Genomic DNA, 26,051 nt, shown 5'->3' with positions numbered 1-26,051 from the left:
TTTTGAAAAAAAAAAATAATGGATATCCCCGAAATAGAAATATGTCTGTGCTCATATCCAAATATAGTATATAGTATATATGCGGTGGGCAGTCCAGAAGTGGTTAACAACTAGCTATTCACTACACCCTGATGGGGCAAAACTTTGCAACATGCAGAACATTGCAGGGGCAACAACCCACCGAATGCCCTGCAAATTTGGGTGTTCACCAATCAAGCGAACAGTGCAGTGCAGCACGGTACCCATAGTGATTGTCCGCTGGTCTGGTCCCACTATATCATCTCCAGTACACTGTGTCTTACTGTTGTTGGTGGCAAACTATGCAATCCCTGGAATGGCTCAGTTCAATACTGTATTTATAGACTGGAGTAATCAACAGCGATGTATACTCTCATTTGAGCTCTATCAGTACATCATATATTTCTGATGATCTTGGATGGATCTTACTTACTCTTATGCCAGAGATGTGGTGCTCTCCATACTCCATAGGACTATGTGTATCTTGGTTATGCACTACATTCACCCATTGTGGCCTTAAAGTGCAGTGCTACCACATACAGATTTGTTTGTTTATTTTGGGTCCCATGATCTACATGGAATATAGGTCCTTTAAGCGTTCAGGTGCACATCAATCAGGGGTCCCATCAGATTAGGGGGGTTCAGTTTATGCAGTCATCTCTGTTCCAGCTTCTAGTGGGAGGCCGATAATTTTGTAGTATTAGGAGGGGGTTATTGTGTGTTTGATTGGGAGAATATAGGTATTGGGGGGACGGTGGTGACATTACTTTAAGAGGGAAGGAGGACTGAGAGTCATATAGATTTCTGCCTCTTTTGATGCTGTTTTATCTTTACAATAAACCATGAGGACGTAGCCCCTAGGTGTTCAATCGTGTTTCTTTTGTGTTTTTTTGTTGTTGAAGTGATCAAATGCCACCAAAAGAAAGCTCTATTTGTGGAAAAAAAAGACATCAATTTTATTTGGTTACAGTGTCGCGCGACCGCACAATTGTCAGTTAAAGTAATGCATAGCCATATCGCCTGGTCAGGAAGGGGGTGAAACCTTTCGGGCTGAAGCTTTATATAATATGAGTTGAACATTTTATATAATATACACCTTTACAACAGTGCTGTATCACAAAAAGTGGGCTGGCCACAAAAGGGGGGTAAATCTTCCGGAGGTCAAGTGGTTAAATACTCATTTTCTGTAAATAATTAAATCATTGAAATAGTAATTTGTTAATCTGAATCTTCAAAGCTTTATATAATATGACTTTATACGACAAACATTTTATATAATATACACCTTTACAACAGTGCTGTATGACAAAAAAGTGGCCTGGCCATGAAGGATTCTAAATCTTCTGGAGGTCAAGTGGTTGGATTTTTTTTTTTTTCTGTGGAACTCCACTTTAAGTACACAATGGGGTTTATTTACAAAAGCTGGAAAGTGCAAAATCAGGCTCACTTCTGCATAGAAACCAATGAGCTCCTAACCCCAGCTTGTTCAATTAAACTTTGGTAATAAAACCTGGAAGCTCATTGGTTTCTATGCAGAAGTGAGCCTGATTTTGCACTTTCCAGTTTTAGTAAATAACCCCCATTTAGAAAATAACCCCCAAAAGTGTGGTATGCCTGTATCACAAAAAAAGTGGCCTGGCCATGAAGGGGGGTAAATCTTCTGGAGGTCAAGTGGTTAAATACTAATTTTCTGTAAATAATTGAAATAATAATTTGTTAATCTAAATCTTCAGAGCTTTATATAATATGAGCTTATATGATGAAAACTTTATATAATACACACCTTTACAACATTTGATTGTGTTAGGCTTAATTCCCTCTTCCTTTCTATGGCCTTATACTCAAGTGCATCTTCTTTTCTTCGCAAGTTTCCATGTAGCGTGAAGTGGGAAACGAGCGCCCTCTACAGGACAAATATGATAACTGCTGCTAGAAACTCCTGCTCAGATCTGTCACCAATACTTTGTAGAGTGCTCACAACCTGCTCCTTTCCCACTGGGAGATCATGTAAAAATAAATATGCCTGTACTATATCTAAAGCACAGCATCGTGCACAGGAACTTCATTTAAAGCCAATAATCCACCTACAATACCAAGAAACCAGTATAGCTCATTCTAAACACAGCAGCTTTTGTGTGCTTGCTGACACTTGTAATTCTGTTCTCAATAGCTATTGAACATGAACCAATATTTCATCTGTCACGTTTCTGAGTCCCACTTATGAGCCTCCCCCAGCACTTGTGATAGCGATCATGACTCTGCTTAATTATAAGAACTTATGGGGCAATGACTGCGAAATCCATGCAGAGATTTCGTAGGAGATGCGTCAGATGGAGCCTACAGGCTATTGGGGGAAGCGGTCTGCTCTCTTCTTTAACTAATTATAAAGAAGCCCAGCGCTGTGATTCCTCTAACGAGCCTCCAACCGCACACAAGTCCATTTATGGAAAGAGGCTCGTAGACGTGTCACTGCTGCCGCTCTCTCCCTCGCTCTCTCCTTAGCTCTCTCTCTCTCTCTCTCTCTCATAGAAAAGTAAAGGAGGGGAGATCACCTACAAGACTTGCACAGGTTTCTGCTGATCAGCAACACCCGCGGGCTGCTGCTCCTTGTCTTCACACTTTCTCTAGAGACCTTCACTACTTTGCTGCTCTATAAATAATTCCCTGATCGGTCCCATCCAACATCGCAGCAGTACTGAGCCGGCTGTAGTGGTCCATCTACTACAGCGCTAACACGGAGCCATGCAAGTGAGTATCACCATTCACCATACATTCACTTACCTATCTATGTCTTGTGTACAGGATGCACACTCATCACCTGTACATTAACCCTTCTTCTAACAGTTATATATACGACATGACGGTATATGCAAGCCATATAACGTGTTTTTTTTTTTCTTCCTATGTTCTTTTTGCAGTCAATCACGCTGGTTAGCAGACACTGCTGTTTAGTCCTTGCCATTACCACCTACCTGTATGTGACAATTCGAGCAGATTGCAGCAAAGATTGCGCTTCCTGTACTTACCATTTGGGACAAGCAACTGAAATCAACGCTTTGGTGAGTTAAAAGTAGCAAGTTCTGTGATTTGGTGAGCTTAGGAAGTTGAAGGGTCTTTAGAAATATTTGGATGTGCCTAATTTGCGGCAGGCAGCAGTTCAGCACCTTGGACAGCATGCTAGCGCTACATTGTAATTCTCAAGCAGTGCCTATAAATCTGCTGTGATGTGTAGCCTTCTTCTACTACAGTAAATGTTTGCTAAGGACCCCAGATGATTGCCAGGTGTTTGAAAAGTGACCCCTGAAGTCTGGACATATATTCCTTGCATTCTTTATGTATGCATAGGTACTTCTAAAAGATTATGGTGTTGATGTGCTGAAACTAGAGAGTGCAAAATCTATAGCCTTCTACTACAGTAGATGTTTGCCAAGTACCCCTGATGAATGTCAGGTGTTTCTAAAGTTACCCGAAGCCTGGAAATATATTTCCTGCATTCTTTAAGTATACATATGTACTGCTAAAAGATCATGGGGTTTATTTACTAAAACTGGAGGGTGCAAAATCAGTATTGTGTAGCCTTCTACTACACCAGATGTTTGCCAAGTACCCCTGGTGAATGTCAGGTGTATCCAAAATTATCCCTGAGGTCTGAAAATTTGTTACCTGAATTCTTTAAGTATACATAGATATTGTAAAAGACTATGGAGTTGATTTACTTCAACTGGAGAGTGCAAAATCTGTGTTGTCTAGCCTTCTACTACACCAGATGTTTGCCAAGTACCCCTGGTGAATGGCAAGTGTATCCAAAATTACCCCTGAGGTCTGGAAATATATTACCTGAATTCTTTAAATATACATATGTACTTGTAAAAGACTATGGAGTGGATTTATTTCAACCGGACAGTGCAAAATCTGTGTTGTCTAGGACTTCTACTACACCAGATGTTTGCTGAGTACCCCTGGTGAATGCCAGGTGTATCCAAAATTGCTTGTGACATCTGGAAATATTTTCCCTGCATTCTTTAAGTATACATAGGTACTTCTAAAAGATTATGGTGTTGATGTGCTTAAACTAGAGAGTGCAAAATCTGTAGCCTTCTACTACAGTAGATGTTTGCCAAATACCCCTGATGAATGTCAGGTGTTTCTAAAGTGACCCCTGAAGCCTGGAAATATATTCCCTCCATTCTTTAAGTATACATAGGTACTTCTAAAAGATCATTGGGTTTATTTACTAAAACTGGGGAATGCAAAATCAGTGTTGTGTAGCCTTCTACTACACCAGATGTTTGCCAAGTACCCCTGGTGAATGCCAGGTGTATCCAAAATTACCCCTGAGGTCTGGAAATATATTACCTGAATTCTTTAAGTATACATATGTACTTGTAAAAGTCTATGGAGTCTGATTGGCTTCTATGCACAGCTGAACTATATTTTGCACGCTCCAGTTTTAGTTAATCAACTCCACATACATTTTAAATAAAATATACCCCGTTGGAGAGATTTTTGTACACAGTGTACTATCTGCAACAAAAAGAAAACAGTGTGTGTATAGATAGATAGATAGATAGATAGATAGATAGATAGATAGATAGATATATAGATAGATATATCTTTATAGATATATATATATCTATATAGATATATCTATCTATATAGAAATATATATATATGACCATAGGAAAGCATTGGAAGAAAAAAGATCAACTGGTCCAGTCTGCCCCATTTTTTTAAACCTTTTTGTGTTCAGACCTATGTTTGTCCCAAGCATGTTAGAATCCACTTACTGTTGACTGACCAACTACCTCTGCTGGAAGTCTATTCCAAGTATTATCTACCTTTTCAGTAAATTAACACCTTCTAAGATTTTTTTTTTTTTTTTACTTTCTGCCTGCTAATTTGAGGTTATGTCCTCTTGTTCTTGATCTTAGCTTCATATTGAAAATACATCCCTAAACCATATTCACAACCTGAAAGTTTTCAATCATGTCTCCCCTTACCCTTATTTCCTCAAATTATTTCCTCAAGAGTGTACATAAGTACATAAAGTATATATATATATATATATATATATATATATATATATATATATATATATATATATATATATTGTCATTCTGTATTTAGCAGACAGAACTGTCACTCTCAGCTTGAAATACCCTTAGTGAATTAGTGAAAATGATGTTTATTATAGCTATAAGGCTGATCCTTTTCTGAATTGTTTTCACTAAAGTTAGTCATCATTGTAGACATACAAGATGGTCTTATATATGTGTATAGCATTGTGAGTATAGAAGAAAGGTCACCATATCTAATAGAAAAGTAATGGTGAATCAAATAGCATGTAAATTGCAACTAAAGCCTAAAGTAATACACCAGAATTATTTTTACCAGCACCTAATAAGATTGAGAAAGGTATATATTATTTAATGGTAGACTCTGTAATGGTATATATAGGTACAGTGTCACTTGGAATACACATAGAAGCTGATGTAACTCCCTTTCAATATGTATATTCTTGCAGCTCTCTTATTCACCATTATAATCCTTCAGCCCCCATTTCAATCCTTCCAATCCTGTACCTCTCTAGGCATTCCTTATAATCCCACAGCTCCTTTGGCATTCCTTCCAATCCTGCAAATTCCTTTATCAGTCATTGCAATCCTGTGGCTACCTGTCAACCTTACAACCCTGCAGCTCCTTTGACATTCCTTAAAATCCTGTAGATCTCTTGGCATGCCTGACAGTCATGCAGCTCACTCCTGCATTCCTTACAATCCTACAGCTCCCTTGGCATTTTATAAAGTCCCATAGCTCCCTTGGAATTTCTTAAAATCCTACAGCTTCCTTGGCATGCCTTACAATTCTGCAGCTCCCTTGGCATTTCTTACAATCCTACAGCTCCCTTGGCATTTTATACAGTCCCACAGCTCCTTTGACATTCCTTACAATCCTGCAGCTCCCTTGGAATTTATACAGTCCCACAGCTCCTTTGACATTTCTTACAATCCTGCAGCTCCCTTGGCATTTTATACAGTCCCGCAGCTCCTTTGACATTCCTTACAATCCTGCAGCTCCCTTGGAGTTTATACAGTCCCGCAGCTCCTTTGACATTTCTTACAATCCTGCAGCTCCCTTGGCATTTTATACAGTCCCGCAGCTCCTTTGACATTCCTTACAATCCTGCAGCTCCCTTGGAATTTATACAGTCCCACGGCTCCTTTGGCATTCCTTACAACCCTGCAGCTCCCTTATCAATTATTACAGTTCTGCAGTTCCCTTTTCATGTCTTACAATCCTACAGCTCCCTTGTAAGTCTTTACAATTCTGCTTTCTCTGAACTCTTACAAAAGGACACACATATTTCTTCCTTCTGCTGGATCAAAACACAATACATTGACTTATGTTATTTCCTACTATTAGGAATTGTTGCCAGGGTATGTGTGATGCTCTTCTCACCTTCATAACATTATCAAAGTGAATTCTTAAAGCACAATTTTCTATTCACTTTGGAGTGTATGTCAACATACTCTATACATTTGATGACCTTCTATGAACCTACTGCAAGATCAAAGGTTCTTTGTATCCTTATACTTAGTCTTGAGAGGGAGATAGGCAGATATAAAGTATATACCACAATATATTATCAATTTCTGTGTTTCTCTGGTTATATTAAATGTAGTGTAAGAGAGTTAATATACATAACATATCATATATATATAATATACATAATTATTCATACTTTAGGACATTGCAATTTATTTTGAATAAACGATAAATATTTCTTTAGTATAGTAAATATAAAGTGGTTTTATACTTTTTAAAGTGTTTTTTTTTGTAAAATATTAAGTTCTAAAAATATGTTTGCTACAAATAGTATGCCTGCAAAGAATATCAAATTCATACCGATCATCACAGTTTAATATACTACCATAAAGCTGATGGTGCCTTGGCACCTCATTGCTTTGGTAGTTAGCACTGTCCCCCAGCACCACAAATGAGCAGACACTGGTACAAACTTTATTTCTAGCCCACTTTGCATTTTTCGACCCATTGGCAAGAAAACAATCTTGGTACTTGTTGAAGACATCTTTTGTTATGATCTTATAATCATAGTGTCTCCTTTACTTTATGTGATTAACATATTAAGTGTGATGATATTATTAAGAATAGGAAGTGATAAGTGCAATGTTGTATAGCCATGACTGTAGATACTAAATATAACATGAAATTAAGACATTCAATAGCTTTTTGTGTTATGAATCCTGTACTGTGTGACTACTTGTCACAGAAATTGTAATCTATACATTAAAAATCCCTATATAAATATATTCAATGAACTATGCAGAATTCAATGAACTACCAAATAGTTAATTGAATCCTCTGTTTTTAGACATCTAAGATAATGAATGGACCTATTAGACTTACATATTAAGTTAGGCAATACTTCATGACTGACACAAATAATTTAAAGGAACATTTCACAACTGTTGTAGAACAGTCTCACTGTTTGCAACATATTGCATTTAATTGTCATTAAATGAATGGGCTGTAGAATAATCTCTGTAGTATTAAGGCATATAGTCATCATTAACTGATATTATCATGGACAATATAATAGTATGCGCTTCTGTCACAAAGAGATCATTAATCAATGTCTACACTTACTCACCACCTGATGTGTCAGCATGGCCATATACCATAATGGTATATCAATCCTATAGATAAAAACACACATTTCATGAAGGCACTCTTGAACATCACAGCATAGGCTATAAGCTAAACCTTTTATGGCATGCTAGCATAATGCATAATCCATTACATTTTATATAATAAAGAAAGATTTTAGGGAAAACTCTTCATTTTAGTAACTGATTAACATTCATAATTATTCTATATTATTTTAGCATTCTGCGTTAAAACACAACTTCAACTTTCCTTGACATTTGAGATCTTAAAGCAAGCCTAATTAGCCATGTAAAGACTGTATAATGACAAATGTTACATTTTGCACATTGCGGATGTAAGTAAAACTGCATATAATTATTTATGAAAATAATCCTTTACATAGGATAATGAGCTCCAGCTAGATGCCATTTTTGCATTGCATTTATGAAGAGTGGTCTTCTGAACTCTGTCTGGCCACAGTTTATGAGAGCAAGCAGTATGGTTTACATTTTCCATAAAGCATAATGAATAAAATACAAGGGTCTGTACAAACATAGCAGCCCAAAATAAGCAACTAATTCAGTTTACAAGTTATTTATTGTTCACCTCTCTGCCTTGCAATGCATAATGCATTTAAGCTCAAACATGAGATTTGAGCTTAAAGTCTTGATTCATGCCTTTTAATTATATGTATTCTTTAACAGTAACCAATGACAGTGAACTGTGACATGATAAAAAGCAGAGTTCTGCAGTGACTATAACCAGCGCAGTGGATGTTGAGTGTACATTTTTATGCACTTTTAGAAATATTCACAGCTAAACTTATAAGATATGGATTTCCTACCAATTTATTACACACAATGCATAAACTGCCCAACTGACAAAAGTACTTTCTGTAGATCTATTATGTAACTCCCTATCTTCATTTAGGAACATTAGAACACAGAAATTATTTTCACTGTATAAAAATTAACTGCAATCTGAACTGATCTAGTCTAGGAGAAATAACAAAGAATAATTCTCCTTTTCAACACGGATTTATATTAAATAATCATCATTACAAAGGGTACACTAGTCTACAATATACAGATATATTAGACAAGTAATATATCACCTGCATAAAACCATGCATCTAATATCATCATATAAAATTTTATTTCATAACTCAGTGCAAACAGTGCTGAAGCGTAACTCAGGACAACCATTAACTGTGTTAAATTGCAAAAAGCAGATCTCTAATGAATTGCTAGGGACCACCTTGACTCTTTGTTGTTTACAACATGGCAGGAAGTCCATAAAAAAATGTAAATGACCAGGGAAGATTGTTATTATCTGACAAAAACATTGATATTTGTATATGTAGCAATGTCTTTAATTGTTACATTATCTGTAAACAGCTGCATATATTCACTGGTAGTTATCTTGCGGAATAATTGGGCTCCTGCAAATACCACCAAGGATTCCTTTTTTTATGTGACTAAAAAAAAAAGTTTTCTTGGGAAAAAGCTTAAAAGAAATATGACATACCCAAATAAATATTTAGAATTGTAGCCATTCCGTAATCAAAGAAATGTGATTCAGGCTTTTTGTATGTAAACTAATGTCACAATGGAATACAGAAATCCAATCATATTTTGAATGATTGTCTAGTGTTCAGTCACAAAGAAGTATCCAGAGCTTCTATGCCGTTTTCAGCAGAGGACGTGCACATTTTAATTAAAAGGTGCCAGAAAATGGTGATTTTCCACTGCTAAGTACTTGGAAAGGACAGCTTGCATTTGAAATAGTATTATCATATATCTGTTTAATAATTTCATATAGTTTCACAAACTATGACAAAACACCTAAAACAAACAGCAAAAAAAAATGAAAAAAATTAAAACAGCCAATAGAATACACTTAGCTTCATATAAATAAAGAACGGTCCATAGTTCTTCATCACTATGTCTTAAATCAGATATTGTACAAAAACACTAGAATCAAATATATAGTGATGCTTGGATACAAGTATCATCAATTCAGAACCTGCGAGTAACGAAGGGGAAACTCCCAGAATTCCCACCCCCCTTTCTTTTTCTCTAACCACAATCTCTTTTTTAAAGAGTATTTAAAATGCCTCTACAATTGTAGAGATATTTTAAATACTCTTTAAAAAAGAGATTATGGTTAGAGAAAAAAAAAAGGGGGGGGGGGGGTGGAAGTGAAGGGGGTGGGAATTACTCACAGGTTCTGAATAGATGATACTTGTATCCAAGCCTCAGTGAAGCTCAGTCAAGAAATCCCATAACTTTGATGAGTCCTTAAATGTTAGCCAGATCAACCAAACCCTTTTAAACTTTTCTGTAGTATCATTATTTTCAGCCACTGATTCTTCCATACGCATTATACAATTTAGATTCTCAATCCACTCCATAAATGAAGGAGTAGTAGATGACTTTGAATACCTAGGAATTAGATGTCCAATTGGTGAGATAAAGAAACAGAGAAGAGATTGCCAACACTCTAAAACTGTATAACAATTTGAGGTATTTAACACCCACAGTAGATTATTTTAACACCTTTTTTCTCTATATTATTTACAGTTAAACTTTATGAAATTAATCATAACAACAGAAAAAAACATAGACAGTGGAAATGGTAGTATCTTCTTTACATTTTAGATTATTGATACTGATGGTCAATATAGTGCCCCCTTTACATTGGTGGTCAGTGAGAATTACCCCCTTAGATTGGTGGTCAGTGAAGAAGCACTCCTTATTTTGGTGGTAAGCATAGTGCACCCTTCCATGGGTAGTTAGTGTAGCGGCCCCTTATACTGGTGGTCAGTGAAGAATAGCCTTTTTTGAATTACTCTGTTACATTGATAGTCACTAGAGAAGTACCCCTTTACATTTGTGGTTAGTGGAGTGCTCCCTTAGTTGTTAGTGGATAATGGCTCCCTTGCACTGTAGGTCAGTGAAGAAGTGCCCTCTAACAATGGTGATCAGTTTAATGCTCCCTTATACCCCTTTCACACTGGGGTGCTTTGAAGGCGCTACAGTGCTAAAAATAGCACATGCAAAGTGCCCTGAAAAAGCCGCTGCTGTGTCGCCAGTATGAAAGCGCCGAGGACTTTCACACTAGAGTGGTGTACTAGCAGGACGGTAAAAAAAAGTCCTGCTAGCAGCATCTTTGGAGCGGTGCATAAACCACTCCTGCCCATTGAAATCAATGGGGCAGCGCAGCTATACCACCAGCAAAGCGCTGCTGCAGCAGCACTTTGTGGTGGTTTTAACCCTTTCTCAGGCGCTAGCCGGGGGGTAAAACTGCCCCGCTAGCAGCTGAATACCGCAGATAAAACGACGGTAAAGCGGCACTAAAAATAGTGCCATTTTACCACTGACGCTGCTCCCGCCCCAGTGTGGAAGGGGCCTTTCATTGGTAGACAGTGGAAAATGCCCACCTTACATTGAAGATCAGTAGAGAATTGCCTCTTTAAATTGGTGGTCTGTGGAGAAGTGTTCCCTTACATTGGTGGTCAAGGTAGTGTTTCCGTACATTGGTCGTCAGTGGAGAATGGCTCCTTACATTTCTGGCCATTGGGAAAAGAACCTCCATGTATTGATGATGGACAATTGCAGAATGATGTATTTGGAGGAAATGCTTTAACAGTTCTGAGATCTGCTTCTAATGCCTATTCTGGTGCCTGTGGAACCCCTAAAACATGTTGATTTTTTTTTATCAAATGCATCAATGAATAAAATTGATCTAGACAAATATTTCTGTATGGGCATGCTTTTCCTTATCCTTTTACCGTGTTTATTATGAGAAATTAGCTAAGGCCCCTGTACACTAGTGAGCTGCTTCCTAAATAAGTCACCTAGCAATAACCAACCCAGTACTCCATCAATACCAAAAGCTCCAGTGCTCTCCTCACCCCCACCATTCTTCTTACCTTCGTGGTCACTGTGTTGGTACCCTCCATTGATATGGTTGGTGGAAAAAGTACTCTCTCAGCGAGAAGAATACCACTTATACTGGTGGTAATTGAGAAGAACTCCTCTTACACTCCGAAATCAGTACGTAAAATGGCTCACTTAAAAACATCTAAAAAGAGCAATGGTGTGTGTATGAGGCAAGAGGATATACTTATTTTGTCTCAGTACATTGACCTTGCCAGATGATGATAATGGTGAAATTATGCATTCAACATTATCCCGGAGATTTTTCCACCCCTGACCACTGCTCAAGGAACCTCTAGCAACCTGTACTGGAATCTTTGGGTTCTACAGAACACTGGCTGAAAAGGATGGTGTTATTCCACATTTTTTAAATTAATGATATTATCAACAATATTGGTATGGGGTTTACACAGCATCCTCCATGAGACTGAGTTGTGTTTTTCATAACGTGTTATTACCATGAGTTTGACTTATTAAAATCCTTTTTCAAGGCAAAAGCAGTGAAGTAACCAATTCCAACCATTCAAATAGTACAGTGACATCTTATTGATTGCTGTGAGTTACTGCACTAATAGTGTCATTTTTTTTTATTCTTACCCCATGATGTGATAGACAGAAACTCACCCAAGCTCCACCGGAAGATGAAAAGATGATGAGCTGAGTATCGTTGCACTGGCTGTTGTGTCCCATAAACATCAAATAAGCAAAAAATGCCATCAGCACGAATGCTTCTTCTTGTAAACCTTTATTGGAGCACTAACAGCAGGTTTACTGATGGCACTACATTTTTCAATAAGCCAATCAGATAGCTAGTTAGTTGCATTCAACTAGACTTGTGCTGTGCTGTAAAGATGTTTCTTAGCTCAGCCAAGCAACATCAAGCTTAAATGAGTGTCAGGAATAGGGATGAGCCGAAAACCCTCTGGTTCAGTTCACACCAGACCCTGCGAATGGAAAATGTGTGCAAACTCTAGAACCCTGTTAAAGTCTATGGGGCTCAAACATTCACAATCAAAAGTGCTAATTTTAAAGGCTAGTATGCAAGTTATTGTCCTGAAAAGGGTTTGGGGACCCGGGTCCTGCCCCAGGAGACATGTATCAATGAAAAAAAGTTTTAAAAACTGAAGTTTTCGGGAGCACTGATTTTAATGATGCTTAAAGTGAAATATTCCTTTAAATATAGTACCTGGGGGGTGTCTATAGTATGCTTGTAAAGTGGCGCATGTTTCCCGTGCTTAGAACAATCCCTGCACAAAATGAAAATTTTAAAGGAATAAAAGTAATTTAAAACTGCTTGCGGCTTTAATGTAATGTCTGGTCCCGGCAATATGGATGAAAATCAGTGAGACAAAACGGCCTGGGTACCCGCGCTCCCCTAGTCCATTACCAGGCCCTCTGGGTCTTGTATGGATATCAAGGGGAACCCCTCACCCAAATTAAAAAAGGGAAAGGCGTGGGGCCCCCAGGCCCTATATACTCTGAACAGCAGTATACAGGCAGTGCAAACAAGACAGGGACTGTAGGTTTGTTGTTAAGTAGAATCTGTTTGTAATTTTGAACTGTTACACCCCTGTAACATTTTTTTTTGCAGTCTGCGCACCTCTTCAGAAGATTTCACCTTACTTTCTGTCCCAATAACAAATGTTTTTTGAAAATGTGGGTTTTTTAGTGAAACAAGGATTGGTGATAAAGCATCAGTGGAGAGGAGACACGTTTTCCCCACTCTTACAGGAGAGAATTTCCCTTCCTAGGGGTAGATTTCATCTCACTTCCTGTTGTCTCCTTCCTTTTGCAAGTAGGAGTTGTTTGTAAGTTGGATGTATGAAAGTAGGGGCCTGCCCTATAGGCTCTGCAGAAATATGGGCCTAAGGTGCTGCCACAACATTGTAAGCCCTCACAGTAACTCTTGGTGGGCACTGGAACGCCCTGCTGTGAACTATTAAATCAAGAATTGAAATGCCATTGTTGAACAGTGGTAGAAAAATTGGGCCTTTGGTGGTGGTGGTGGTGCTGGTACAACAACACTGTAAGTCCTCACAGTTACTCTTGGTGGGCACTGGAATGGGCCCTGCTGTGAAATATTATATCAAGAATTGTCATTACATGCACCTGTTGAACAGGGGCAGAAAAATTGGGCCTTTGGTGGTGATGGTGTTGCCACAACACTATAAGCCCTCACATTTACTCTTGGTGGGCGCAGGAATGGGCCCAGCTGTGAAATATTAGATCAAGAATTGTAATTACATGTCCCTGTTGAACAGGGCTAGAAAAATTGGGCCTTAGGCACTGGTGCCACAACACCTCACAGAAACTCTTGTTGGAGCACAGGAATGAGCTCTGCTGTAAAGCATTGCATCAAAAATTGTAATTACACGCCCCTGTTAAACGGGTGCTGAAAAATTGGGTCTTAGGCACTGGAGCTGGTGCCACAACACTGCAACTACTAACAGATATTGTAGTTGAGCGCCGCAATGAACCCTCCTGTAAAATATTGCATCAAAAATGTTCTTACAAGCTATCAGCATATTCATTGAGGAGAAAGAGGATCATTACTTAGCATAACAGGATAGTCACTCAGCATCAGCATAGGCAGTCCTAAAGGGATCTGACATTTTAAAAAAAATTATTTAGTTACATCAGCATCAGGCTTGGTAGCTGGTGGTGATCCAAGACTGATTCATTTTTATGAAGGTCAATCGATCAACCGAGTCGGTGATCGGTTACAAAGCCTCCAGCAGCACTGAATGTGCGTTCCGAAAGAACGCTGGATGCAGGACAGGCCACTAGCTCAATTGCATACTGTGCAAGCTCTGGCCAGTGATCCATCCTCAAGACCCAGTAACCCAGAGGATTTTCGGTGGGAAAGGTGTCCAAGTCTGATCTTGCCCCTAGATATTCCTGCACCATGTAAATCAGACGCTGGCGATGGTTGCTGGAACCGATCATACCTTGGGGCTGCGGACTAAAAAATTGTCTGAACACATCGGTTAGACGGACGCCTTCTCCATTGCTCCTTCTGTGACTGACCAAAGCCTCAGCAACACATTGTCCAGGACCAGGAATTTGTAACTTCCCAGTCTCTGGGAACACATTGCACAGACCTTTCTGCAAGGCCTCCCCAAGATGTTTCATTCGCTGCTCCCTCTGCGACGGCAAGATAAGGTCCACAACCTTACCCTTGTAACGTGGATCAAGGAGGGCTGCCAGCCAGTAATGATCCCTCTCCTTGATCCGATGAATACGAGAATCCTTCCGCAGGCTTTGCAGGATCAGGGAGGCTAGGCAGCATAGGTTAGCTGAGGAGTCCTCTGGGTCACTAATGACGACATGATCTGCAGCCACCTCCTCCCAGCCATGTACAAGTCCACGGGTTTTTTGGGACTGTAAATCATCCCTAAAAGACTGCTGCTGATGCTGAGTGCCAGGCTTCACCTCCATGCTGACAAAATCCTCCTCCTCCTCATCCTCCTCCTGTGTGACCGGCGGGCCAGCAGGAACACTGTCTGGATAAAGGGGACCTTGAGAGGTAAGGAGGTCCTCCTCTTCCTGCCTCTGTTCTGCCTCAAGTGCCCTGTTCATTATTCCACGCAGCATGTGCTCCAACAGGTGGACAAGAGGGACAGTGTCACTGATGCATGCACTGTCACTGCTCACCATCCTCGTGGCCTCCTCAAATGGTGACAGGACAGTGCATGCATCCCTGATCATGGCCCACTGGCATGGGGAAAAAAACAAGCTCCCCTGGCCCTCTCCTGGTGCCATAGTCGCACAGGTACTCATTGATGGCCCTCTGCTGCATGTGCAGCCGCTGCAGCATGGCCAACGTTGAGTTCCACCTGGTGGGCATGTCACAGATTAGGCGGTTCTTGGGCAGGTTCAATGCCTTTTGGAGCTCAGCCAGCCGAGCACTGGCATTATATGACCGGCATAAATGCACACAGACTTTCCTGGCCTGCCTCAGGACATCCTGTAAGCCCGGGTACCTGCCCATGAACCGCTGCACCACCAAGTTAAGGACATGAGCCAAACAGGGCACATGGGTCAGTTGTCCCTGTCGGAGGGCGGAGAGGAGGTTGGTGCCATTGTCGCAAACCACCATTCCTGGCTTAAGCTGGCGTGGTGTCAACCACCTCTCAGCCTGCCCCTGCAGAGCTGACAGAATATCTGCCCCAGTGTGGCTCCGTCCCCCAAGCACACCCGCGAAAGCACCGCATGCCATTTTTTGCCTGCGTACTTGCATAGCCCCTTCAACGCCTATGGAGCACCGCTGGTTCCGAGGACAAAGGAAGAGACCGTGGAGTAAGAAGAAGAGGAGGGGTGGAGGAGAGAGGTGTGTCAGAATCACCAGTAGTAGCATTTTGGAGGCGTGATGGCGGAGCAACCTCCAATACTACTGCACCTTGTCCTGCATCCTTCCCAGCTGCCAGCAGTCACCCAATGTGCAGTGAAAGATAGGTAACGTCCCTGTCCATGACTGCTAGACCATGAGTCAGCAGTAATGTGCACCTTACTACTGACAGCCCTGTCCAGCGAGGCCAAGACATTGCCTTCCACATGCCGGTAGAGAGCCGGAATCGCCTTCTGTGCGAAAAAGTGGCGTTTGGGAACCTGCCACTGAGAAAACGCACATTCCACAAACTCACGGAAGGGGGCAGAGTCTACCAACTGAAAAGGCAGCAGTTGAAATGCTAGAAATTTATCCAAGCTAGCATTCAACCGCTGGGCATGTGGATGGCTGGGAGTGAACTTCTTTCGGCGGTGCAGCAGCTGGGGCAGAGAAATTTGCCTGGTACAATCAGACGTCGGTGTACCAATAGCAGATTGCCCACAAGTACTTGGCTGTGACACACCTAATTCTACACCTTCATTCCTCTCAGTGCAGGTTTCAGAGAGGACTGAAGGTATAGTGGGGTTGGAGATCCAAGCTGATGAGGAGCAAGGAGAGGTCCACTTTGTTCTTTGGTGTGGGTCTTTTAGGTACGCTTGCCAACAAACTGCATGGCAGGTCAACTTATGCCTGGTCAAGCATGTGGTCCCCAAGCGGCTGATGTTTTGGCCATGCAAGATATACGCTTGAGACATATGTTGCAAATACAGCAGTGCAATCTGATGCACTCATCTCAAAAAGGCCCATACCAAAGAACTTTTGGAATTACATGCAGAGGCAGCGCCCTGCACATGCGGAGCTCTGCGGTGTGATGCAGTCGGTGTGCTGCCCTTAAGCTTGCCCCTGGAGGGCATCCTGCCTTGTTGGAGATGTGCCTCCTCCATTCTCCTATCAGGCACCCACATGGAGTCAGTGACCTCATCATCTCCTTCCTCCTCATCACTGGAGCAAACCTGGCGGTATGCTGCAGCTGTGCAAAGGACACAGTACACAGGAACAAATCTAGCTAAACTGAATACAGTGTATATATATATATATATATATATATATATATATATATATATATATATATATATATATATATATACAACACCTAGGATGCATATATATACGCAATACACTGACTGCAGCTAACTGACTAGCCTCCTGCCTGCTCTATCTAACTCAAATGAAATGAAATGACACTGTCTATATCTCTCTTTCTCTCTCTATCACCACGCCGGAACACTACACAAGGCCGACTTCCAGGTGGCCTTATATAATGTGGGGCGTGTACTAAACCTCCTGAGCCATAATTGGCCAAAGCCACCCTGGCTTTGGCCAATTACGACTCGCTAGACAGACGACGCTGTGATTGGCCAAGCATGCGGGTCATAGTGCATGCTTGGCCAATCATCAGCCAGCAATGCACTGCGAAGTCACAGTGAATTATGAGCCATGACGCACCACTCGAATTTGGTGCAAATGGCCCATAACATTCGGAATTCGTCAAACGGGCGAACAGCCGATGTTCGGGTCGAACATGGGTTCGACTCTAACAGGAAGCTCATCGCTAGTCAGGAACATAAGACCTTCCTGTTCTGCTTCCATAATCCAGTCACTATTGTGGTAGGAAGTCTGGAATAAAAAGATGGATGTTCCCGTTTGACGTAGATATCCTCCTTCATGCCTCTTGCAAAATAGTTCACCACTCTGTCCAAAATGTTCACCTTTCTATATTGAAATGATTGTCACTTTGTAGATGTAGGAAGACTGCTGTGTCCAGACCTGCAGAGTTTGCCCTCATGTTGGGACATCCAATTTCTCAGGATTTGCTTTGTTTCCCCTATGTACAGGTCTTGTTATTCCTCACAACACAAGACTGCATAGCAGGTTACATCACTTTGGCTTGTGTGTTGGGGCTTCTGGATGTACAAGCTTCTGTCACAGTGTGTTACCAGGATTGAAAAACACAGGAATGCAACATTTGTTAAAAATTATTTTGAGGTTTTTTGACACTCCAGCCACAAAAGAGACGCTTTGTGTGTTCTTCTTCATTCCTCTGTTTGAGGGTCTTGTGTTTTTGTGGTAATGTTTAGGTGCTAGGATATCTTGGCTGAAGGTCGATTCTGTTTTGGCCAAACAAGTTGGAAATATGTACCAAAAGTACAGGGACTGTATAAAAACAAATGGTGCCTACAGCGAGTAGTAAATGATACTCTGTTGGGTTTGTTTACTTATCCACCTTAAAGTCCAGCCTGAGCTAGTTTGGCTGGGCTTCTTCTATGGATCACAGGAGCAATTCATTTGGCACTCCTTTGATCCATTTTCAACAGAGAGCGAGCTAAAGTCCGCTCTCTGCTAACATCACAGGAATCCGTCCAGGCACCACATCATCACGGCAATAAAGTCTGGATCCACCAGATGCCTGGACTGATACTTGTCTCAACCTCTCAGTGAGCCGCTGAGAGCATGAGACGACTGCTCCCTGCCCCTCCACTGCATGGGGGGGTGGGGGGCAGAGCGGCGAGCTGCTGGTTGACAGTCAGCAGCTCTCTGCTCAGGGAGCTGTGAGAACCGAGCCATTGCGATGTTCGCTCTCTTGGTTCTCAGTGCAGAGGTGCCTGGGGACAGATGCAGCATCGGACCAATGCTGCATACGCCTAGGTAAGTATGAATGGGGAAAAAAAAAATATACTTCTCTTTTAAGGTGCCATTGTAAAAAATAGACAGCAGATGGACACAGTTTTCTGGAGAGCTGTACAAATTTGCACAAGCAGCCACCAGTGCACTCTTTAAATACCTGTGATTGAGCTGTCGTTAGACAAAACAGATCGCAGGCAAAATGCACAGATCCAGGCTCTGTGCCTTGTGAATGCTGTGAACCAAACACAGAAATCACAAGTGTAAACAAAAATTTTTCAACACTGTCCTACCTTTTCTCCTCTGCTGCCAATCAGTTCTCTGTAAGTAACACTGCTTACCACAAACAAAATTTGGGCTTATTAACAACAAACAGTTCACATTGAACTAGATGCACTTGTGTATTTCCAACCAGACTAACTATGTAACTATGTGTAACATTCAGAAGCAAGAGGGTACACAGACCAGGGGGGCATATTGACCACAAATAGGGCACATTGACAGTTATGGGGTATTCACCAACATTTAAGGGGACACATACAGTTGAACACCAACATTAAAGGAGCACTCACCAGCAACCACCACCATAAGGGCACGCTGACTCCTCACCACTGAAATCTGCACGATGCTTTTTGGTAATACATAGTTATGACCCCTACATTCTGACTGCTGCACTGTACAAACTGCATGTCCTAAACTGAATTACACAATTCTGGGGGGTGTTTGTGCTGTTCTGGAATAGTAGGACCTCAAGACATGTGATAGGCAGTTAGAACATTAGAATTGTTCCTTTATATAGTAAAAAATAAAACCCAGTGGTTTTATAAATACCACCATAGGAAAGCTCCATGGGTCTCAAAAATATATAAAAAAATATTTGCGTATAGTGTAGTTGTCAGTCAAACTATCACAGCAATAAAACTAAAATAAATATATAAATAAATAAAAAATAGTAGTAATATAGGAGTAAATACAAGATAATACTCAAGTGGTTAAGGAGTAGAGAATGTTAATTTAGCTTACTGAATTAGGTAAAGCTGTGTTTATGCCAATTTCCCTTGCACATGACTAGTCTATTTATTCAAAGTGAATGTTGTTTTGCCCTAATCGTTAAAGTGGGGTGCCCCTTAAAAAAAATTAAAAGTCAGTAGCTATAAATACTGCAGTTGCTGACTTTTAATAATCGGACACTTACCTGTCCCCGGGTCCAGCGATGCGGGGGAAAGAAGCCCCGCTCGTTTCCCGCTCCACTCGGCGGTGCCGGCATTCTTACTGTGAGCACCTGGCTGTGGCTTCACAGCCAGGCACCCACTGCGCATGCACGAGTGTCACCGCTTGCTGTGATACGCCGCAAAGTCATTTGGGACCTGTCACGTGTCCCCGATGACTGACTGCACCAAGGGGAAGTGACGTCAGGTGCCCGGGCACTGAAGGAGGCAGACTACGAGGGACCCCCCTAGCAACAGGCATTTACAGGTGAGTTACATTTTTTTTTCCAACTTTTTTTTTTGGGGGGGAATTTTAATCTTTTTTTATTTTTTGGGGGGGAAGCACCACTTTAAGGTGATCAAATGTCCATACCAGAGTAAACAGTCTATGCACTACAAACAAATGGCCACTGCCCCTACCTATAACTGACCTTTGCAGCAAGGAACGCATGGAAGGGTGACGCATGTCAAACAAAACCAAAGAAAATTCCCAGCTCAGCTTACCGACCAGTCTACAACTAACTGAATTATCCTGTTTAAAAGTATGCGTTAAAAACAGGGGGTTAGTTTGCACACGTTTGCAAAAACATGCATACGTTGCAGAGCCACTTCATGGCACCCCAATATTATTTGCAGTCCTAACTCTAAATTTTGAGAGCCTCCACAGTGTAAGCCCATGAATTATAAAGGATAGGCAGAGGGTGAGCCTGGAGGGAGCCTACCCCTCCTTAAAGGCACAAGGGGTGCACTGGACACCCAGCATATAGCACAATGGCAGCAAAGGTGGGTGTTCTGTGGAATAAAAATGTGTGCATACAGTCATGTAATTGATGTGCAGAGGTCCTTTATTTCCTCAACCACAAGAGCCAGACATACTTCAGCATTTCTTTTTTTTTTTTTGAGTGTAAGATGAAAGTCAAAACTTCACTACAGTCTTAGCACAAGGTGACAGCAAGAGCTTTGATCATATCTTTAGCACAGTTCTACTAGATATAAAAAGAAAAGGTAAACATATACTGTCAGAGTGGTCTATTTTCAGAACACCTACCACTGTATGTGAAAATGCAACCATAGCTTCTTGGTATTTACTCAAAGAAGTGCAACACTACATAGTCTACATTCTCCTACTGATATCACATTGCAAAGTTAATGCATCCAGGTTTATGTTGGATTACCCTAGGATGTAACCATAGGTCCTAATGCAGAAATGATTGCCAGTCCATCTGGTCTCCTCAGTTGTGGAGAGAACTCAAAGCCATGATTACATTTAGTTACTTGATTTACAAAGGGAAAAAGACTGTTCACTTTGCAAAGGAACTTGCACTTTGTAAAGGGCATTTGACCCAAAGCTGTGTGAATAAGGAGGAGATCTACTGACTTTCATCATCCAATCAAGTGCAGACAAAAAGCCTATTTGCCTTTAGTAAATCAACCCCAGCAAGCTTCTATTTGTGTGTACAGTGTAAGGTGTAAGGTAAACAGTGGTTTCAATGTTCCTTGTTCAAATATTTTATTGGAGAGGAGGTAAACAGAATACAATAAACATGTCACAGTAAAATGTTGTGGTATAAGAGGATTGGTACAATCAAAATACAATTAACATGTCACAGTAGAACTTGTGGCATAAAAAGATTGGTGTAATCATCCTTATTTAGAAATAGGGTGAAAACAATCTTAACAATAGTGCAATGTGGATAACAATTGCTTTAGAATAGAATGGTTAAGGTTTGTTGGGCCGGTAACCCCTTGATCGTGGGGTTGTACCCATTATGTGGTTTCAATGTTCAAGAAAAGGCAAGAATACCTTTTTATTTTGGTTTTCCTTGACTCCAACTGCTAATCTCAGTTCCTCCAACTCCAAATCTAAATCTATGTTATATATAAGCAGTAATTGAAAGTCACCACTGCAAATTACCCCTTCAAGAATAAAGCAAACATTTGCTCCTTCTTTACAAATGAGCTAAAAAGTGATTTTAAAGGCTTATTTTTTTATTATTATTAAAATAATAAATATGTTATAGTATTGCACAGAGCAGCCTCAAGCCTCCTCTTTAGGGGTACCCCACTGGCACTCTGGGCTCCTCCTCTTCTCTGAGTGCCCCCATAGCGAGGGGCTTGCTATAGGGCACTCATGTAGGTGCGCTCCCGAGTCAGGCTATGCGAGTTCATAGGCACACAGCTTGGTTTGGCCTTGCCCCCTGCTCTCTCCTCACTGGATTTGAATGACAGCAGCAAGAGCCAATGGCTCCAGTTGCTTTCCATAAAGCCCATGAATCCAGGATAAGAGCAGATCAGGGCTGCCAGCGTAGACAGCACTGGATCAAGTGTGGCAATTAAGTGTTTAAAGAGGAAGTAAACCCTGATGAGTTTACTTCCTCTTTTTTTCCCTGCAAAGGTAAAGCATAATGGACTACTATGCATCGCATAGTAGTCCATTATGTGTCACTTACCTGACACAGGAGCCAGCGAAGTCGCCGCTGTCCCCTGTAGTCTGCCGCATCCATCTTGCTGGTGGCGTCTCGCAGCTCCGCCGCTGTCATTCGGTGAAGCCGCGATGACGTCACTCCCGCGCATGCGCACGGGAGTCGACAAATGCGGCAGCTCCATTCTTGGAACTGCCGCGCTCAGTGCGCCTGCGCGCCGCTGTCTACGGTGCATGCGCCGTAGACAGCGGTGCCCGTTTTCAGGCAAATATCTCCTAAACCATATAGGTTTAGGAGATATTGCTTGGACCTACAGGTAAGCCTTAATCTAGGCTTACCTGTAGGTCAAAGTGGTTTGTAAGGGTTTACAACCACTTTAAGGGGAAAGGCAAAGACAGTGGAAGGTCTTTTACTTTAATGCATAGAAAGGTAAAGAAAAAAAATACTTTCTGCTTTTAGAACCACGTTAATATAAGGAGTTGCTTCGATTATTTGAATACAAATGGTTAAATAAAATGTATCCACACAGGCAACATATAATATTGATTTCATAGTAATAATGTTTTTTGGGGGTAAAATCTGGGTGCCCAACAAACATTTCAGGGAGAATAGAGACAACATTTCCAAACTCTAAACTACTGACCATTTTTTTTTATCATTCTTTTACCAGCATCCTAGGTACTCTAAGTAAAAGGTATTTCTTTTGGAATTAAGTTGTACTTTCCACTTTTAAAAAGATGAAGTTTCAAAAAAAAAAAAAAACTACAGAAGAGATCAGCTTCAGGCTTTTTCAGGTTCTTCAAACAAATATGTTGAAAAAGGAGATCATCTTCTGAGCAGAATCAAGGCTGGAATGACATATAAAAGTGCTTTTATGGGATTACAAATTAAAGCTTTATGATTTAATAAATATTTCATCACAGAAATTTCAACTTAGTGGAAGTAGATAGTTTGCAAAGGTATTAAGAAAGTTTAACAATGTAAGTGTGTGCTTGCTATTAACAGTAAAATACTGATGATTATTTTTGAGAATTTTAAAGGTTATTTTTTCTTGGTAAAACTGACTATATTTTTCATATTTAGCAAAAATCACACACAGCTACTAATTATTTTAGATTGTAAGCTTCATGACCAGGGCACTTTGATCCCTCCTATATTAAATTGTATTTTAACTGTACTATCTCTGTCCAATTTGTAAAGAACTGGGCAAACTGTTAGTGCTATATACATTCTGTATAACAATAATAATAATACATGTAAGGACTTTTCTACTGCAATCTTTAAGTGTTTCTCTGTTAGGGATCCCTTACTGAGTACAGCTCTGCTTTCTTTTGAAATCAGTCTTATTACAGATTTTACCAGAAACTGGCATTGCAGTGTTTTTGAGAACAATATGGCCCAATTCATAAAGAGGACTAGAGTTGTTAAAGCTAAACTCTGTGTCATGTGTATATATATATATATATATATATATATATATATATATATATATATATTTGCAGCAACCAGCAATAACTTTATGACCACTGACAGGTAAAGTGAATAACATTATTATTATATATTACTTTGTTACAATAGCATCTCAAAGTGGATGGTATATAATGGTATATATTAGGCAGCAAGTGAACATGTTGTCCATGAAGCTGATGTGTTGAAATCCTAAAAAAAAAAGCAAGTGTATGGACTTACACATGCTGACCCACAGCCAAAGCCCCTACAATGGGCACGTGAGCACCAGAACTGAACCACAGAGCAATGGAAGAAGGTGGCCTGGTCTGATGAATTTGAAAATGGTTTGAGAAAAAACAATGAGTTTGAGTTGTTGTCCTGGCCTCCAAATTCTCCAAATCTCAATCCAATCAAGCATCTGTGGTATATGCTGGAAAAACAAGTCCAATCCATGTAGGCCCCACCTTACAACCCACAGGATCTCTGCTACTGACAGCTTGGTGTCAGACACCACAGCATATCTTCACAGGTCTAGTAGACTCAATCCCTTGACTTATGGTGGGTGGTTATAATGACTGATTGGTGTGTATATATACAATATATACTGTATAATGTATATATATGTATATGTCCAACTAAACCATCTATTTAAGCCCCAATGAAGGGGGAACCTTATAGGCCCGAAACACTTTGATGTGTTGTCTTTGTTATCTTTGGACTTCTGTGATGAAATAAATGTACTTCGACTTTTATACTTTAGGAGTAGAGCCTTATTCTTCTTATAACATCCTCTTCTATGTCCTGGCCATTTCTGTGAGACAGCACAACAAGGTCCTGGTCCTTTATTAAGCAATCAGGTTTGGCCTAGGGCCTGTCCCAGTCTGTGACTGGAATATATGAGCAAAATATTATCATTCTGCTCTTTCCTCCTCTCAGGAACTTCTCAATGTTAGATGAACAACAAAGGTGAAAACAAGCAGAGCTTAAGTTTCTTACTGCTACTGCTATTTACATAAGGCTGTTTGGAATGCTGTAACACTGTTAATGTGTATCCTAATGTGGTTGGTAAAAGATTTATTGCAGGTATTTATATGGTGTCCACAATTTATGCATACTGTATACTCATGGGAAAAAAGTATGTGTTATACGCCAATAAATGCGGTATATTGTACATTCACATCAGTCCCTGCCCTCAAGGAGCTTACAATCTAAGGTCTCTAATTCATATTCATACATGCACATGCTGGGGCCATTTTAGACAATTCATCTACAAGTATTTCTTTGGAGTGTGGGATGAAACCAGAATACCTAGGGACAAAGGAATTAGACTGTGATAAATATATTTTTCACGGCTGTCTATACAAGCATTTATACAGCTGAGGTATAATGTGTTGTTCTTGTTACAGACATGTACATTGGAATGTGAAGGACAACTGCCATCTGCCAAAGCCTGGGGAACCTGCAAAGAGCTTCTCCAAACAGCTAAAGAGGACAATGCGTCAGAAGCTGAGAAAGAGACAGATGATAGCCACTTACTAGCCAAAAAATATGGGGGCTTTATGAAGCGGTATGGTGGCTTCATGAAAAAGAAAATGGATGAGCTGTACCATACGGAACCAGAGGAAGAAGCTACAGGTGGAGAGGTTCTTGCTAAGAAGTATGGAGGCTTCATGAAGAAAGAGTTTGACAGTGATACTTCAGATCTTCTCAAAGAGATTCTAGGTACTGGTGCCGATGTTGATAGTGAAACACAAGGAGAGGTGAACAAAAGGTATGGAGGCTTTATGAGAGGTTACAGAAGAAGTCCAGATGTTGAAGATGAGGCTAAAGAGCTGCAGAAGCGATATGGTGGCTTTATGAGAAGAGTAGGCAGGCCTGAATGGTGGCAGGACTACCAGAAAAGATATGGAGGGTTCATGAGGCGCTTTGCTGATTCTTTTCTTCCTTCAGATGAAGATGGTGAAAGCTATTCCAAAGAAGTACCAGAAATGGATAAAAGATATGGTGGATTTATGAGATTTTAATTCCATTCCCTCCTACCCCAGATTTATTGAAAAAGACTGCCTCATTGACCATATTTTATTGTAATGTGTTGCCTGCACTGTACAGTTTTTTACTGTCTTAGTTAACAACGCAACTCGTACTCTGTTATATCAGGCTCTGTGTTCTTTATAACTCAACAAAAAAATCTGTTTGTCACATTTCCGTTTATACTGTAGGTATTATGCTGAAAATATTTTTGTTACTGTATTTTTTCTTTTAAATGGAATACATCTACCAATGCTTATTGTATATAAATAAATTATTCATCATATCTGCACAGTTTATGGCTTGT

General features: G+C 40.5%; 1 protein-coding gene across 1 annotated transcript; it reads left to right on the top strand.

Moving 5' to 3' along the window:
- Positions 1–2,414: 2,414 nt before the first annotated feature.
- On the top strand, positions 2,415–26,041 carry PENK (proenkephalin). Its single transcript, XM_077492726.1, has 3 exons — positions 2,415–2,766; positions 2,937–3,077; positions 25,123–26,041. Exons 1-3 carry the CDS (start codon positions 2,761–2,763, stop codon positions 25,738–25,740), a joined length of 765 nt encoding a protein of 254 aa, XP_077348852.1. The 5' UTR covers positions 2,415–2,760; the 3' UTR covers positions 25,741–26,041.
- Positions 26,042–26,051: the final 10 nt, after the last annotated feature.

The sequence above is a fragment of the Lithobates pipiens genome, unplaced genomic scaffold (genome assembly GCF_037356315.1).
Source record: "Lithobates pipiens isolate NorthernLeopardFrog02 unplaced genomic scaffold, aLitPip1_a1.2 Scaffold_19, whole genome shotgun sequence".
NCBI classification, from domain to species: domain Eukaryota; kingdom Metazoa; phylum Chordata; class Amphibia; order Anura; family Ranidae; genus Lithobates; species Lithobates pipiens.
Note: the sequence above shows the minus strand (reverse complement) of the source record. Positions and strands in the feature narration are given on the sequence as shown.